We start from the raw sequence: 18,863 nt of genomic DNA, 5'->3' as shown, positions 1-18,863 counted from the left end.
AACCCAACAGCACCAAATGCCCTGACAGGCTCTGGGTGGAAATGCTTTTCTTTCACAATTCCTCCATTTTCTGATTCTGCTGTCTCTACTTCTTTCCTAATTTATTTTGAACTTCTCTGTCCGAGTTCCAGCTTATTTCCCCTTTCAGCTGTAGTTTAGGTTGTGTTCATTTTCCCACTTCCCATGTTCTTCCCTGCTTCTCACAGGATTTGATCTCATTGTTCCATTAAAGCTCTCTTAGGTTCTCATCAGTATTTTTGCCTGTACTTTTTCAGTGACTCACAGTTTCTCTACCTCAACTCCTAATTCTGCCATCTTCCATCTGATTTTCTAGCTCATTTTCTGTGTCTTTCCAGCCAGTCCCCAAATTGTCTCATTTTCAGACTGTCCCATTCTTACTCCCATTCTTTAACCATTTGTGTATCTTTGGCACCTGTATCTCTTTGTCAATCCCATTCCTGTGCCTCTGTGCTCTATGGGTTTGATCTGCTGTTAACAACTGAAAATTTCTGTTCTGAGAATCAATCTTATAGCACATGCCTCTATTTTCATGCATCTCTACCCTTTTTGCTCTTCTTTCACCACTTTTTCAGGTAGTGTTCTTAAAATGGGCCCATTACTTAGGAGCAAGGTAGAAGGGGTATTTCTGTGGCACAAAAGCACCCTTCTCTCCCCCATACTTATTTGAAGTAGTGTGGGGCAGTGTGCCTCTTGGGTTAAATCTGATATACATAGCACATGTACTCGTTCAGTCTTGTTTTTGTCAGATAAACTTCTTGCTTTTATAGGTTCTTTGTCCTTTAGTCCAAATTCACCTTGCATATTTTCCTGTTTAGTTTAAAGGTTCAGTGAATAATTTGATGCCAGTTTTTATTAACAAATTGAATTGCAAGCCTGGAAAATTGTAGAAGAAATTATACTTTTGTTGTAAGGATGTTGATTTTCTAGTGCTTAACTTCAGAGACTGCAAATAGTAGCTTGTTAGTAAGATACTTAATTGTTCTCTTGTAATCTTTAGGGATTTTTTAATGACTGAAAATCTGTGCATCTTCAGAAAATTTTGTTTCAGTTTAACTTCAGTCCCAACAAAAAGATAGTTCCCAGTTTACTGGTTTTCAGGCTGAGGGCACTTGTAGTGCTTTTCAGTTTTCACTTGTAAACAAAACAGAAATAAACTTCCCAGTCCTTAGGACTGCAGATGATCTCATTGCAGGCTAAAGCTAACTTTAGTTGATTTTTTTATATGTTTAGCCCTTCAGTTAATTTCTTTTTCCTGGGAGCTCTGAACAATGAGCTGAGAGCAAACCTTGGTGATGGTTGGGATCTCCACCACGGCTTCTGCAAATTACCAGATCTACTGATTTGTCCGGTGGGCTTCACCCTCCTGTCTGGTGCTCTGTGGGAAGATACCAAGTTATTACAGCTTAGATGCTGTGTTGGATGTCAAGAGCTATTTTTTAAAATCATCGTTGGTTTTGTTGCAGTGTGTGAAGGATGAAGGCTGTATCTGTATCTGTTGCCTGCTTAGGATTTCAGGGGTTTCTTTTTGTAGCTGTAGAGAAGTAGACATAGCCAGCATGTGTCTTCAAAGAGGAAAACTTTGCTGAATTGTGAAGCTGAATACATTTAATAAGCCTCCAAAATCAGATGTAAAGAGCATTATTAGTTCAAGCAGCCCCAGGATCACCATCAAAGGATGTAATGCATTTTGAGATTGAGGATCATGAGAAGATAAGAAGAAACTGTGGAATACAAAAAGAATGCATAGGAAAATAGTAAAAATCCAAATATCTTGTTACAAGTAGCTTGATAAGGCCTAAAAACTAAGTGTATTTTCTCATCAGAAAATAGAATTTCCTTGATGTCTAAACTCTTCCTGACAGAAAGTTACCTTTCCATTGGGGAAAATCCAGTACTTTTTCCTGGGTGGGTGTTTTTGGGGGGGGAGGGTGTTCGTTTTGGTGGTGTTTTGGGTTTTTCTTTTTTTTTTTGGTTCACTGTGAATCTGCAGCTATAATATATGCAATGTGAGCCCTAGTCATGTTTTCCTCTATTTTCTTTCTTTTGGGCGCTGTGCTACAGGGCTCCCAGGGGAGTAATCCTGGTGCTTCCTCCAAAATAACCTGGCTTGAAAAACAGGGAGAATGTCGTCAAAATGCATGCAGAGAGATGTTTTGTCTAGTGTTTCCATTTCAGAACAGAGACCCCAGAATTCTGTATGGGAAGGAAGTTTTGCTTTTCAGTTTTCTTTGACCAAAACTTGTCCCTTCAACCAGGGATAAGTTTTGCTCACCTTAGAATTAAAAGTATATTCAGAAGTGTGAAGAACATACTGGGGCTGGAATAACAGAATTTTCACTAGAAATGAGTTTTCACTATGAATAATAGCAGCTGGGGGCTCTGTTTTGCTATGGGATTCATGTTTTCTTTCCCAATAGCTTTCTGGGGTCTTTCTGGGTATGTGCTTACAAAGGAGTTGAATATGTGCCATTTTAACTGCTAGAGGTGAACCTTTACTAAGACAGTGGTAGAAAGGTGGTGGAACTGTAACCTCTGTATTGCTCATTAGTATTGCAGTCCCTGAGGAGATCCTGCTTGTTATCCAGTGATTGCTTTTCTCTAAATTTTCCCAAATTGTTTTCTTTTATTGATTAAGTGTGGTGTTTTTCCCTGAATGTTCTCTAGTTTTTCAGTGACTTTTGTACTTTCAGTCTCACAAAAGCATGGTATAGGGCATGTATCATTAACCCGAACCTTTGTAATGCTAGATTAAATTACGTTTTTTGGAGTTACATATTGTTTTGGGTAATATTTTTTCACTGTATGTTTTAATTATGAAGAAGAAGACTTGAAGATTATGAGATTATTTGATACTATGATGTTGGTTCATTTACTTCAAATGAATCAAAAAGATTCTACTGGAGACATTCTAAATTGAAATAAATAGAAAATGGAAGGAACCAATAAGTAGTTGATTACTAAATTGCATAATATTTCAATTACTGAAATAGTGATTTGCATTAATACTTGAATTTGCTGTATATCACAGCTTAAATATTTGGTTTTGGAATATCACTGTAACTGACATGCACTTGGTGCATGTTTGCCTTTGCATATTAAACCAATGAATGGATTTAATAATTGAAAATTATTAAATTCATATGCTTAAAAGAAAGACATTACAGATTAAAATAGCCATTTTCTTGGTGGTTTTCTGATCAAAACCACAATATATTAAATGCTTTTCCAGTCTCATTTATAATCATTATTTATTCTCATGGAAAGAAGAATTTGCAGGTATCCTGAGTACAAGCCTCTTTGTGCTGTGGAATACAAACTTAAGTACTGTATTGAAAAAAATATGACAATGAGACTGCACTTCCTGTGTGGTTTAACACTTCTGGTTTGAAATTTAGATAGAATGGGAGCATAAGGTAACACTTAGCCAAAAAATTTCCTTCATGTTTTCCCATGGAGTTCCAGTGTTCTGGAATGTCATGCTGCCGTATTAGCCCTAATAACATCTCTGTACACAATTTTGGTCTCATGTTGATGAGTATACCTTTTACTTTGGAGGTGTCTGATGTAGTCTGTTGCCTTTCTGAATTATGTGGTTGAGTGTGATAAAGAGTGAGGCTTATAAAGAGTTCTGGTGCCTGGGAACAGGGAGGGAAAACCATCCTCTGTTCAAGTGGGTCTTGGAAATCCCTGCTGTGGGCAAGGAGGACAGGCAGTGTTCTGAAGCAACTGAGAAGTTGTGGCAGCCTCTCAAAAACGATGTTATTGTGTTACTTTTTAGGAGGGGGGAATGGAGGACAGAACTGCCACAGGTTTTTCATTCCATCCATCCCTTCTACTCTGCCCACTTACGGTTTCTCTGTGTGTCCAGGTCCTCATTGCTGCCGTGCCATTACAGGCCAGTGCTCTTTATGCCTTTATTCCAGCTTGTTTCCTCTGCTCCATCGTCTTCTCTCCCCATTCACTGAGGAGAGAAAGTTTCTGTTTCTTAAAGTTCTGCGTCTTTGGTAGGAAATCCTTGGTCAGATATACCTGGATAACAGTGGCTCCACAGCATCACCTAGTGGCTTCCTTGTTTTCCCAAACTTCTGGCAGATCTCAAGTCGGGCTCTTCAGGTAGACTTGTTTGTAATGGAGAAGGTTTTGCTGCTTTGGCTGACAGCAAAGCCCTTGATCCTTGCTCAGGGGTGTCAGGAAGCCTGTGTGTACCTGCAGTGCACAAAATGCAGCTCAGGACTTTTCAGCCTCTGGACTCCATGTGCTACACTGTGGTTTAGTACAGGTATTGACTTCCTTGCTGTTGTTTCTAAATGGAAACAGTGTGTCCTGTGTTCATTAAGGTTTTTTTCAGAACTGTTCTGTCTGCAGGTACAAAGAAATTACTGCATCCTGTTCTCTATTCAATTAATAGTATTTTGAAAGTAATCACTACTGTGAAGGATGGTGATGGCTTTGTAAGCCTTATGCCACCCTATAGCTTTTTTAATTTCAGAGGTTTGTATTCTGGTCTTTAAAAAAATAATAATTGAAAGGCTCAATATATTTCTTATTAATGATATTTTTCCTGATTAGAATGGCCCAGGCACTCTCCACTGCCTGTGCTGTTTTTGCTGTAATGTTTTTACCTTGTGTATTAGGTGAGTAGTATCTACAGAGAGAAAGGAGTAGTTGCAGTTGTCTGTTAAAACAGTGCATACACACTGTAAGAGCTCAGGACACAAATAGCAAAGTTGGTGAACACTTATTTTCTGCTTGTTCTAAAGAATGTGGCATTTATAAAATCAAGACCCTAAAATTTGACAAGTACTACACTCCAAACATAGTGGAGGTTTGTGACAAAATGAGAGTGGTAGAGGCCACTGGTAAGATACCTTTCATCTTTACCAATAAAAGGCTATCTGTGTTTGTAAAATTAATAAAAGTTTTTTCTTTAACAGGCTGGACTAATTGAAGCCAATGGAGAGCTTAAGGTGTTTATAGACCAAAACCTAAGTCCTGGAAAAGGTAAGATCACAATTCTTAGTAAGATTCTCCATTTCTTGATTTTTAGTTGTCATGCATTTTACTGGCTTTAAACTGCTCTCATAATTTTACTGGCTTTAAACTGCTTTCTTAGCATAGCTTTTGTAAAGTTTTTCTCAAGTCATATAATCACTAAGCAAACTGTAGATTTGCTTGTCTTAAAACTACAGGTGCATTTCAGTGGTGGTTTGTCCTACATGTGATCTCCTTAGTGTAGCTTGTGTTGAAGTATAAAGAACAGGATGTTCTGAAGCATCTTTGGGGCACTGGGTGTTAGCAAATGAAAAAAAAAATGCAGGGAGGTAGAAGTTTAAAATGGGTTATGACAGTTTTTATGATAATGCATCCACTCTCCTGCAAGCTTATCTCAAAATGTATTGTGAACAGAACTGTTTTGGTCTTGCAGATAATGCCTGTGCATGTGTGATAATGTAATGCCATTAAGCAATTGAATAAAACACAAGATACAAATTTGAACTTGAATTTGATATGTGAGCTAAAGAACTGAGAGTACCTAAGCTTAGGAGGTGCAGTGTCCCAGTTAGCATGGCTGGGGGGAAAACCAGAAGGGACACTGAGTTCCAGGCCCCTGCAGTTCTGCACAGCTGTGTCATGTAACCCCTCCTGTAAACTGATCATGCTGCCTTTGAAGACTGCATTTCATGTTTTCTTACAGGAGGGCTGCTGCCAAAGTGAGACTGTAGAATTCTTATCCAATTCCAGTAAAGTATATTCTTGTCAGTTTATGCATTCTGCTGGTGACAATTGTTTATCAGGTTAATGATTTTCTTCAGCATTGCCTTCTCTTCATAAATAACAACTGAGTATCTTAACAGTCTTTACTAGTTTGACAGCCATCTAGCCACTGTTTCCCAGACTGCTCATCAGATGTGCTCTTTGTCCCCTCTGTTTTCCTTATTGTATCCTTTGGGCCTGTTTGATTGCTTTCATCAACTTTCTTGAATACAAGTGACTAAAACAATGTGTGTGACTCTCAAGTGAAGTATCAGTCATTTTTGTATGGAGAGATCAGTAATTTTTCTGTGCAGCATCATGTTTGGTTCATAGGCACCTCACAATATATTTTGGTGAAATGGCCATTTTCCTTTGTTGTTGCTTCCAAATAATAACAGTCTGCTTTATTCTTGTGTGTGACAGATGATGTCCCTTGATAGGCTGTATGAAGTAAGGTGAAATTTATATTACCACAGTCATCTGCTTACTGTCTGTAAACATTACTGTTGACTGATCTACTGGTTTTTAAGCATTGTTGGAATACTCCAGTACTCCCAGATTAACCTGTAGTCCAGTTCAGGTGAACCCCTTTAGTATTACTGCTCTAGTATTTTGTATACCATTCCAGGAAACCATTTAGCTTCTGTCACCACCACTAGGTACAGCAGGTATTTTATTGGCATCTCCCTAGGCTCTGTCTTGGACATTTCCGTGTCTAAAATATACATTGCTTTGCAGAATGGGGATATCCCACTAATCTGTCTTGTTCTGCATTTGGTGGAGGGGGCACTAAGAGTCCAGTAAAGACAGGTATTAACTGGCAGAGGTGTATTTCTGTAAACACAGTCACACCCCCCTGAGCTAGACAAGTGTGCAAGTAGGTACCTGATCCTTAGCAGCTGTACTGGGTGTCCTAACCCTGTGGGCAGTAACAGTGATTTTTTGCAGGGCACATACTTTAGGAGGGTACATTTTACTCCCACATAGGCGTCTAGACCCTGTTGCAGTCAGTGGAGATCTAGTCATAACAGTGCAGTCTAGTCAGCAAGAACTGGAAATATGACTCTTCCATTATTATATAGATCTTCAAGTAGAACTGCTCAAATTGGAGGGCATTTTATTGCTTATAGAATTTTGTAAATAAATTCATGTTATTAAATAGTTTATTATAGCCCTGCACTTCGTCCAGTTTGAGAGTCAAGGTCTCAACTCTCAACGTATAACACAGGAAACTGAACTGTCCTCAGCCCATTTCTGCAGCTCATTGCTTTTAGGGGAGTTCTGTGAAGTTAATAGACAGTTACTAATTCTTAATATTGAGAAGAAACAGCTATTTCTCTTAGCTTCATCAGTTTGTGGGTCTTGTCTAGCTTGTCTGTGTTTCATGTGCAGGCTCTGTAGTTTTAATTTGAGCTTAAACTTGCAATTATTTGTCACTAAAGTACTCAGATATGTATCAGGATTTATTCACTAAAGTAGTGCTTTTTTCCTTTGCCACCTTTTTATAATTTTTAGGGGGTTTTGTGCAGTCTTTAAATGTTGATGTTGACAACTACACACAAAAGTACATCGCTCTCTCTAAAAGTAGCTGTCTGCACTGCATGCCATTATATCAACAAAGTGCTGTCCTCTGCTATTTCTTAAAATCTGTGCAAAATTTCTCTTAATTTCATGATGGAGAGGATTCAGTCTAGAACAAGCATGAAGTAAGCTTTCCATAGGGTAGCAGAAGTGTATCTGGTATACTTTTTAAGGGGAGTTAAAGGTGGTTAGGGGAAAAATCTTTACGTTCTTATCTGGTGGTCAACATTAAAAGGTGTTTTTGATATTTTTGTTTGTTTGTTTGGGTTTTTGTTTTGTTTTTTTCTTCATCTTCTCCTTTGGATTTGTATTTCTTTCAAGGAAAGAAATTTTTTATTTTTCTTTCTATTTCTTTTCTGGAAGTTGCAAGTCAATCACAAGAAGAGATCGAGAGTACATTGCATGATTGATATTGGTTGTGGGGTTGAATCTCCCTACTGTGTCAGATGAGGGGTTTGTTTAGCCCAATCTTCTGCCCTTGACAACAGTAATGGGGCAGGCTCTTGAGGGAGAATGCAGGAGCCTGGCTACTTTTGAAGTTCATTCTTCTTATTGCTCCTACAGCTCTCAAAGTCATTGGATTAGTAATACCAGAGGGTGCATTCCATAATAGTTTTGGAAAAGTCCAACTTTGAAACTCAGTGAATTGAGAAGAAAATCCAACAAGCCATCTTTTACTTGCTTCAGTTTCTGCTTGTTGCCAGCCAGATGTGAAAGGAGGAGGAGTTCAGCTGTCAGAGGAATAAAGGTTTTAGGGGGATGGTAGAGGACAAAAAATTACTTGTGTGCTGGGTCATAAGGACGTGCTTGCAAAAACAGGGTTAAAGAGAAAGAGCAGAATATTGTTGGTGAGACAGTTCTATAACATTGTGGTCAGCAGTCTATAAGGGACGTGACTGAGTGGTATGTGACTATAAGGTATATGACTCAAGTAGGAGAGATAAGCGAAGATTGGCTCTTCTGGTCAAAACCAGTTATGATGCAAAAGTTCTCACAGCCTGAGCAGATTTGTTGCAATGCTTTCAAAATGGGCTGTGAATGAGCTGCTGTGAATTTTTAATCTGTACTGGCATACAGATTATGCTGGATAAGTTCTTTTCAGACTTGAGTTTTGGTGGTAGGGTTATGTTGCTGTTGTTTCTTAGATGAATAATAAAGAGGGAACATCACCATCTTGCTGAACAGTTATGCTGAACAACCTCTTGCTCAAAAAGTCCTAAAGATTTGGAATCAGATAGAGAGGGTATGCTACAGAATAATCTCTGCATGCAAGTCTTATCCATACACTCATTCCTGACTGTTCATTGATGCCTGCTGACAGAAACAGGATACCAGTGTAGAAAACCTTTTTGCTTTAGCAAACGGGGACATGCTTCCAGTATCTCATGGAGAGACTGATCTCAGGAAGACTGGTCTCAGCCATGAACTCCAGATTAGGATTTGTGTTTTAAAGCAGAGACAGACTTTATTTGTTTTTAGAGGAGAAAACAGTGTATAAAAAACCCCAAACAAAAACACGACAAGCCCCAAAACCCCGAACAACCCCACAAAAGTTTGTTTATAATAAGTGATGGATGCAATTTTGAATAAATTAGTCATGCACATAAAATACCTTTCTAGAAAATGCTCTAAAAATGTAGACACCATCTCTAGTGTGAAGTAAGAGGTATCAGCCTGTTTGTGGTAGAAATGAGATGGCAGCTTGTGTTTCCTGCAGTGCTTGTGCAAACTCCAGAAGAAGTTGCCTGTAAATTTGCCCGTGTTTTCTAATACCCCTGTGCATTTCTATTACTGGAGTGTAACACTTCATATAGCCCTGAAAAAACAGTATTACTGTGAAAGGTTTGTTTTCCTTGGTAACCAGGAAGGTGGTTTCCAACTGGCTAATTAATTTTGAGAGTTAGCAAATACATATGGTTTGGAAGGATAGAAAGAATTTTTAATAGGGGCTGACCTAGTAAAACTTCCTTATGAGTTTGTGTTTTCTATTGGTTATTTGGCAATGAATTTTAGACACTTGGAAATTAAAGCTCTTAGTTTAAAAGTTACTCAGGAAGAAAAGTTGGATCTTCTCTTATGCCAGTAGGTGGCATTATTGGTATGTAACCAGAAAATGCTTGTAAGGTATGTCTCTAGCTCCTTTCACTGCTTACACTTTAAAAAAAGCGTTCACAGTTTATAGCCTAATTATATTTACATTTCAGATTTGAAAAAGTCAAAGTCAAACATGTAACATTTTAAGGTGTGTTTAGACTCTTATTTCAACACTGCCTGACTATAAGATTGTTTTGTTCTTTTTATTTCTATGCTAAGAAACTTGCAGAGTAATGTTATTGTTACTTTTACTTGAAAATTCATACTCCTTGATTTTTAACAGTGACTGCAATTGTTCCTTTGGAATAGAACAAGAGATCAATTTCAGAACCCCATGAATTATGCTTCAGCAAACAGATGCTTGAAATTGGTTATAAAATCTATATTACTGCAGCTGAGGTAAATCCAATTAATGCTGTCTAAAGTCAAGCAAAGGAAATAAAACTATTTCTGGAAGTAGAAATGGAATTTTGGAAAGTCTAAAAGTAGACCCCAGTTTATTTCAATACAGACTTGGAAAAACTGGTTTGTAATAGCTGAATTATTACTAGTCATATGTAAAGATCGTAAGAATCATGTAGGAGTCTGAGTTGTGAGTGAGTACTACACACTGGGAAACATGGATTTCAGTACAAAAGTGCAGAATTGCTGTGTAACACGATGGAATGGCTTGTTCAGTAAGTAGAGGTGCTTTTACTTGGCTTGGCACACAACTGGAGACAATAATTTCTGTGTTCTCACACAGAGACCCTTAAAAAGAATTCTGTATTTTCTGAAAATTAGCATATAACTAACTAATAAAATAACATGAAATATTTATGGTGTTCCTGACAGAGATGTTAGCAACTGCAGTGTCACAGGAGTGACGTGGGGAATCAGCTCTCAGGATATTGTCATGTCTATTGTATGACAGAACTTAGTTTGTTAGAGACTGCATTACAAGGGAACTGAGTTGCTTTTCTGTTGACTGCTCTCTTTTTCTCAAGTAAAGAAAACATAAAGGTGAATTATGTAAGAAAATGTAGAGTATCTAGAATGAGTGGGATTTCTGCTCCTGTGGCAAGGAGTACTTCAGCCCATCCTCTCTATCCTGAACACCAAATTCAAAGCCACTACTGTTTCAAGAACTGGAGCAGTCACCTTTTTAGGAGATCCACCTCACTGTCTGCAGAGGGCACTCATTTCTTTGATACTGTGTCTTTTTTCTGTGTCATTTTAGGATTTTTTAAATGTTCTTAATTAACTGCATCACCTGTCCTTTAAACTGTCAAATTCTGCAAAGGATTTCTTCTTTTTGGTAAAACTCTTTGGGTTTTTTTTATATGCCAGGGAAGGTTGAGTTAACCAGTGACCAAAGAGAGCACTTCCTTGTTTGTAGACAGATAATAACAGGTTTGTTAGAGTGCTGCTTCTTTTCATCTGCAATTTTTTTATGCTATTACTCCGTGATTCCACCTGCATCATTATCTTGTATTTGGAGGTATTCTGGAACATCATACTGATGAAGTTCTACTTCCCTTTAGGTTTAATGATTGCTTATAAGTTACTAAAAGTAGTTTTCCAAACATTTGTGACACTGAGAATATAAGTAGTAGTAGTAGTTATATCCTTCTATATACATTGGTTTTTTTTCTGCTCTAAATGGCATTTTCCTGTGGTTCTCAAAGTCTTCAAGGGGGAAAAAAAGATATGTCAGTACTAGCAGTATTAATAATTTGTTTTGAAAAGGAAGAAGAGTTGATGCCAGTAAAATTGTTCACAAACTTGTGGTTTTAATTTTTACATGCTGTTATGTACACTGTATGTTGTCTACAAAATAGAGGATTATAGGGATTGCAGTGATTCCTGAGTAACAGTAATTAAAGAATTAGTAGCAAGATTTGTTTGAGAAACTGAGCTGTCAGTCACTTGCAAATCTAAGTTGACAAAATTACTTCTGCTTGTATTTAACAAACAAAAACCTCCCACATATTATGAGCCTTTGAAAATGCAGATGAATATGACTAAAATGTTTGCATGTGAGGCAAATGAGAAAATAGAATGCACTTGGACAGAGACATTGAAAATATCCTCTTAAAAGTGTTGTTGTCTGTATAATTGAGCAGTTATACTCGTGATAGCTTTTATAAGTTGACTTTTCTTTGAACAGTGGTGCTTGTGTTACTATTCTTTCACTTACATTTATGTTTCCTTGCCAGTCAGTTTGTGCTGTACAGAAAGATGAACCTTGTAGTTTCTGATTAGAGCCAGGTTGGCTGAGTAGCACAAATTAACTCTTGCACAGCACTACAGGAAATGTTAGTGTAATTTAAAAATTCAAAGAAACATAGTGTGTGCTCTTTCCTTCCCATGGATGTTTTAGTTGCAAGGTAGCTATTTCTGTTCAGAAAATAAAATTATTAGTAACAGGAGGCTGGAAGCCATCTATTAAACCTTACCTTCAAAGCAGGATCAGCTTTTATGCACAGAGCCTTCAGTTCTTGAATTTTGCTGTGTATTACCCAGGAATCTCCTATGCAGCCTGTTGCTGTGCACTGCCTTTGGCAATTTTCCTGGCTGGAATTTGCCATGTAACAACTTGTGACTGTTCACTCTTCTCCTTTTGCTGTGTCCTGTGTCATCTCTATACTTCCCTTTAACAGCTGAAGGCAGTGATTTCTGCATATAACACCCCTTGCTCCACTTTAACCTCTTCCAGAGGCTGAATGCACCAGGCTCCCTGAGTGCATTCAGGGATATATTCCAATACCCATGGCACACTGCTGTCTTCCTGCTGCACTCTCTCCTGTTTGCCAGTGCCTCTCTTGCACCTTGGGCCTAAAAATGAGCAGAGTCATCCAGGGACAGTGTAAGGAGTGCTGAAAGAAAAGGAATAATCACTTATCCTTATATACTTCCAAATGCAGCCCAGGATGTGGTTAAGTCTTTGTGAGCATAGGGGAGCACCTCTGGGTCACACAGAGCTTATGGCCTGCCCAGGCCCCTGATGCTTTCCTGAGCATCTGCTCCTAACCACTGACCCCAGCCTCTGCTCTTGTCTTGACTGACACTGGCACAACATTTTTGTCTTTGTTGATTGCGTAACATTTTTTAATGAACAACATGATAACATAAAGAATTATTTTATTTTAAAACATACCAGAATAATTAAGTCTCTTGACTGAATGTGAAGATTAGAGGGTCTTATGGGAGTATTGTTCTTTATGAAGTTGTCCTACTGAAGTAATATTTGGAAGCTGTTGTAGGAAAAAACTCATAATGTGAATGGGTAGCACTCATTATAGAAAATTGTCTATTTTGTCTATCTGAAAGGAGCTAGCAATGGTGCTTCTATCCTTGTAACTCAGTATGTGTATAATTGATACAGTACCAGAAGGAAAGAGAGCAGCATAGCCTGCACTGATTTGTGAAGGGCTCAGGTAATGGCAGATGAGTAAGTCAGACTTCTGTGGCAGCCCAGAGCACCTAACAGAGAAGCAATATATGTGTGGACAGATGTGAGAGTGGCCTTCAACAGGGCTTTTCTAGAGGGAGGGGAAAAGGCAGGGTCTGCAGTTACTTCTTTTCAAAGTCATGCTTTGAAAGAGTCAACAACCATGTGGATAAGGATTATCTAATCAGAATTATGTCCTTGAATTTCTTAAAAATAATAAAAAAAAATTGATTATCAAGGTCCTTAATCAGCCTGTTAAGCTAAGGTGTGATAGAATGGGATGATCCTCCCATGGGTTAATAATTGGTGAAAACTGAACTTGGTACAATGGGTATCTCAAGTGAGCTATTAGCACTGAAGAAAGGTCTTGAAGTCATCATAGGTTGTATTAATGGAAATGTGGTATCAGTGTTCGGTGGGGAATTTTGAGAATTACGTGGAAAGGAACAGGGAATAAAATAGTAAATGAGCTATAAATAGCATACTGCATTCCTTGGTAGTGGATGGATGCCTGGATCTGCAAAAGAAAGGGCAGGAGAACTAGAAAGCATGGGCAACAATGACCATGAGAGGTAAGGGAGGGTTGGTTAAAGCATGGTGCTCATAATGCCAGGCTTGGGGGTTTGATTCCTGTACAGGCCATTCACTCGATTATTGGAATTGATGATCCTTGTGAGTCCCTTCCAACTCAGACTATTCTGTGATTCTGAGATATCAAATAGTTGGGATGTCTTAACCTTGGAAAGCAGTCTTTTATACTGGAAATACAGTCTTCAGATTGCACAGAATTTTTTAAAGCAGTGAGGAGAAGTTAAAAAAAAAAACCTCCAGGAAGCTGAGAAGAAGCTACACAAGCACTGCTAGGCAGGGTAGTTTATATTGATTTATTGTATTCCACAGAGAGGAAGAACAAACAAATTCCAGTCATGATAGTGATGCGTGTACTTGGAGGGACAGGAAGGTATGACAGACATTACAAACTGGGTAGCTGCTGACTTTCTGAAAGAGCACTGGGAAGCTGGTTAGTAATGGAAAAAGGACATGCTGCTGCATCCTGTTTGGGAATAGATTGATCACTGAGAGTAAATTCTTACGTGAAGCTATCACTTTGACATGGTGTAATAATAGCAGCTGGGAAATATCAGCCTTCTGGAAAGCATGGGCTTAAAGAAGATTTGAATTGTCGTCAGATTTCCTGTAGACTTCCTGAATGTGTAAAGAGGGATGCTTAAGGACCAGTTACAACCCTCCTGATACAACTCTTGTAAAAATGCTCATTATATACATATATATATATATATATATATATATATATATATATATACATATATATATATACATATATATATATATATATACATATATATATATACATATATATATACATATATATATACATATATATATACATATATATATATATATATATATAAAATTATATATATATAATTATATATAATTATATATATATATATATATACATAATATTGCTTCTGTATTGGACAGTCAAAGAAAAGAGAGGAATGAGAGTTGTACCAAGTCCTTCTGACCCCATTGGCATCTTCAAAAGTCATCTCAGAGAAACAGCTGCTAAACCTGACAACCCCTTGACAATTGATTTGACAAAAAAAGTCTCCAGTATTTTAAGACTGGTTGGTTCATAATTTTCTTACTGTAGTCAATCTTTGTTGCTTTTTTCTTTGCTCCGTTTTGTGGTTGGTTGGGGAGTTTTTTGTTTGTTTTGAATAGGTGGTTTTGGGACTCTTTCCTCTCAACTATATTGTGGAACATCAGTCTGCTAGCAGATACCTGGGTTATTATTTTTGTAGTTGAGTTATCTTTTACATGGCTTAAGACTTGCTTTACCTACCAGTGCTGATTGTGTACAGGTTATGAACAGGGAGAGAGAACAACCTTTCCTCCAGGGTCAGGCTGCTGAGTTGCATGTATTTTTCTGAAATAATGGATTCTTGGGGTTGTTTGTTCTTTAATTCACTGCCTTCAGCTGTAGGGGGGAGACTTAGATGAAAGTTGGGAATGTTCTCTTGGAAAGGCCTGTTCCAGCTAAATTTTATCTCCTGTAGATCAACATGTTTCTGAAGGCTATGCCATATGCTGTGGCATTAGGCATGTTTGTCAGGTGGTACTGAAAATTATTTCAATAGCCACAAAGTGTAAGGGTAGAAAAAGAGAGGATTATGTTTATTGTTAAATGATGATTGTCTCTATTACTCTGCTTTAAGAGAAAAATTGGAATACAAGGAATTAAAACGTACTCATATTAAAGCAGTGACCTGTAAGGTTTCATAGAAGAAAGTTTGAGAGAACATACTGTGAATTTTAATTTCTTTTTATGCTTCAAATGTGTAAATGCTACATTTATATTGAGACTACATGTTTCATGGCTAGTTTCCATTAATATGCATTGGTAGTATAGATGAGACTATTTGCTAAAATACTACAATGTGCTGACCTGAAGCTCTCTGCTTGTATTTGTTTTAGGGGTTGTTTCTCTATTGGCTGTTCATCCTTCTACAGTAAATACAATTGGAAAACAGCTCCTGCCAAAAACATTTGGACAGTCTAATGTCAACATTGCACAACAAGTGGTAAGGACACTTTGTGGGGTTTTTTTGGTTTCTTTGTTTGTGGGATGTGGGGTTTTTTTTGTTATTGGGGTTTTTTTGTTTGTTTTAAGCTTTTTGTTTATGTATTTTGATTATTTGGTTAGTTGTTTGTTTTTATTGCTTATCCTATTGTTTACATATACAGCAAATCTGAAGTAACCTGGTAGTATGTATCACTCATGATGGGCAGATAATCTAAGTTTGTTTCTAATTTTAGTAGACTTAGGTTAAAAAAAAAAATGTATTGTGTAAAGAAGTTCAAAGGTGACTCACAAATGAACGTGAAGTTACCTCACTGTTCAGGTGGCTTTTCGTTTTGTTAGTCTTGCCATTTAAAATCAATGTCTCTTTCAGATTCTGCTCTGAAATCTGGCATAGGGAAATGTAAATGAAGTCCATAAACATGTTTTTGCGGAAATTTGAGCTAGGTGGAATAAAATTGAAAGCATAACTAGATTTTAGTTCTTAATTTAAATATTGTTTGGCTGAAATACTTATTTTAAACTTTGTGTGAGATATATGAAATTAGATGTTCTAAGGAATCTTATAATAATGCAATAGATAATGCATAGGTTATAGTAATTCTTTCAGTAATCAAAATTAGAATCAGTGATCTGAGTAGAATTAGTCTCAATCTTCTGGAAAGCAACTGTAACATGTCAACATCTGAACTAGAGTGTCTTGTATTTGGGGTTCTTCTTCATATGAAAGCAGTGGAGTAGATTTTGAATGTAGAGGGGATGTTAATCAGACTTCTCTGTCCCACTCTAGAAATGAACCTGTGAATTTGTGCACACTTCATTTCTTCCTTTCTAGAATTGAATATTTCAGGACTGTTCTGAGTGCAGTAGAGGTTCAGGGTTTGCTGCAGGGTTTTTTCTCCAGCTGTAATTATTTTCCTCCTCAACCCTGCCCCTGTTCTGGTTTGGATTATATCTTATTGCAGAGTGATACAAATTCTAGAGGTACAGTGGTGGGGCTGCTTGTGGAATTAGAAAGGCTGGGAATTGGAGAGTGGGACTTTCTGCAAGCAAGGTGTTAAATCATCTCTTGCAGTCTTCTGGCAATTCATCTAGGAAATAGAAACCAGTTTACAGCTTTCTTCAGGTCCCCATGTAATCTATTTACTTGAATAGCACATGGGTGGTTTTCACTCTTTGGAGACATTTGATGAGCCAGACACTTGGTATCAGAGCTGATAGTACTTTTTTCATGGGGATAGAGTGAGCAGGTTTACCTGTGTCCTGTGCCAGCATTCCCCACCCTCATGCCATTTCCTACAATCCTAAGTTTTCTTTATGGAAAGCAGTAGAGGAGATTTGGCTTTACATAAGAGACAGAAACATTGCAAGTATGGTACAATGCTCCTGAAAAGGTGTACCTAAGATATTCTGGCTGTCAGAAGTGGATATGGGACGCAGTCTCAAGCTGCATCAGGGAAATACAGTTTGGATATTAGGAAGAAGTTTTTCACAGAAAGAGTGATAAAATGTTGGAATGGCCTGCCTGGGGAGGTGGTGGAGTCACCATCCCTGGATGTGTTCAAAAAAAGACTGGATGTGGCAGTTGGTGCCATGGTTTAGTTAAGGTGTTTAGGCCATGGGTTGGACTTGAGGATCTTAAAGGTCTCTTCCAACCTAGTCTTTCTGTCATTCTGTGATATAACAAATTTATACATTAACTGCTCAGAGATGTGGCATAATATAAAGAGAATATTTAGGAAAAAATACAGCTGTTTGTCCTTCGAGATAGCTGAAATCCTACAGTCACTAGACTACCTTAGGCACCATCTATGTAACTTTCACACATGAAATGTTTCATTTTCAGTTTTTGTATTTTACTCTTGTTGAGACTTAACTGTTGAAGATGGCTTGAGGAAGAAAAATTAAGTTTTGCTGCTCAGACAGAATGTATCTGCAGGAAAATATGGCAAGCTTGTGGATGGTTATGGGTTTAGGCTTGGTTGATGTTTTTTCATTTACCTGATGTCAGGGATGCAGCCAGCTGTCTCCACTGGGAGGTCAATGTACCCCAAAAAAGTAGGTATATCTTTCTACAAAAGAGAATCTATAGGATATATTTTTTCCCCCTAAATCCATATTTTCTAGAAAGTTACATTTTAAACAATTCAGAGATAAAATCATCACCCGCAAAAGTGGGTGTTTTGTTTAGCTAGTTTCAGAGATAGGAGGGCACAGTTCTATGTGCTGATGTATGTTATTATTACTTATGGTGAAATTACCACATCTTCAGGACAATTCACATGGAGGCTGGAAGACTGTGCTTAGCCAAGTGTGTGCTCTCAACATGTTTGCAGTGAAATGGGTTTGCCTAATTTGATGTCACTCACTGCAGTGATGAAAAAAGTTCACCCTTATTCTTTCTCGTGTCTAAGTTTTGACTTTAGTGATAGAGGCTGACACCAGGAGAGAGGGTTCTTGCTAAAGCTCTGCATTTTCTCTCTGGTTTTACTGATTTTCAGATTTTCTTACATTCATATTTTAACTGTAATTTACTGCAGCATCCTTATACATCATTTGGTAGGGTAGGGGTTTTTTCCCTCCCTTTTCCCCCCATTTTCCTTGGAGGGAGAGAGTGTGTGTGTGTGTTTTGATCATGTCTAAGTTAGTGCTGAACAGTGTTAAGAAATCCACCAAGCAAGAAAACCTGATTGAAGGAGGGTAAAATATAAATTCCCATAACTCTTGGGGTGTGCACTAACTATATTAGCTGTAGTCAGTTTTTTATGTGTGTATAAATTAGATGCATCTAAGAGAAGTATGTAAAGTACTAGTGTTTGGATAATGCATCATTTCAATTGTGTCACTTACAAATGTCTTGGAATTCTTACCATTTTCCACATGATTTTCCTTCACTGTAGGTTATCGGTACACCTCAGAGACCTTCAGCACAGAACACCATCCTGGTGGGAAGTCCACACACACCTAACACACATTTTGCATCACAGAACCAGACTGGAGATTCTTCACCTTGGTCTGCTGGGTGAGCAAAATGAAAGCTAGAAAGGATAAAAAAGTGTTGGAACTTTTGTTTTAAGTGTTGTGATAGTGTATGTACTCCTCAGGCTAGCAGTGTGCAAAAGTCTTTTCCTTTTCATCAAGAGCACTTCACCACTGAAGTCTGCTGTACTAAAATAGGGAGTACTCACACCATGAGTGCCTCTTCATTTCTTGTAAAAGAATGCAGAATATTTTCTGTAAGCTCTGGTAGATATTCTGACATTACTAACTTTTAGAGAATTTAGCTCCTAAAAGGACACAGGAATTTGTCTGACTTGATTTTGTGATTTCTCTTATGCTGCTGTATTTTCAGAAAAATATGGTGTATTTCTG

The 18,863-nt window shown here is 37.7% G+C and overlaps 1 protein-coding gene across 5 annotated transcripts in view; it reads left to right on the top strand.

Moving 5' to 3' along the window:
- Positions 1-18,863, top strand: part of TFDP1 (transcription factor Dp-1) — a 37,074-nt gene that overhangs the window by 9,068 nt on the left and 9,143 nt on the right. For all 5 annotated transcript variants that reach the window (XM_005487996.4, XM_005487995.4, XM_005487997.4 and 2 more), the window contains exons 3-5: positions 4,956-5,022; positions 15,386-15,492; positions 18,392-18,513. In XM_005487996.4, coding sequence (XP_005488053.1) covers positions 4,956-5,022; positions 15,386-15,492; positions 18,392-18,513 — 296 coding nt within the window. The remainder of the gene's footprint in view (positions 1-4,955; positions 5,023-15,385; positions 15,493-18,391; positions 18,514-18,863) is intronic.

Source organism: Zonotrichia albicollis, chromosome 2 (assembly GCF_047830755.1).
Source record: "Zonotrichia albicollis isolate bZonAlb1 chromosome 2, bZonAlb1.hap1, whole genome shotgun sequence".
Classification (NCBI taxonomy): domain Eukaryota; kingdom Metazoa; phylum Chordata; class Aves; order Passeriformes; family Passerellidae; genus Zonotrichia; species Zonotrichia albicollis.
This window is presented reverse-complemented; position numbering and strand designations above follow the sequence as displayed.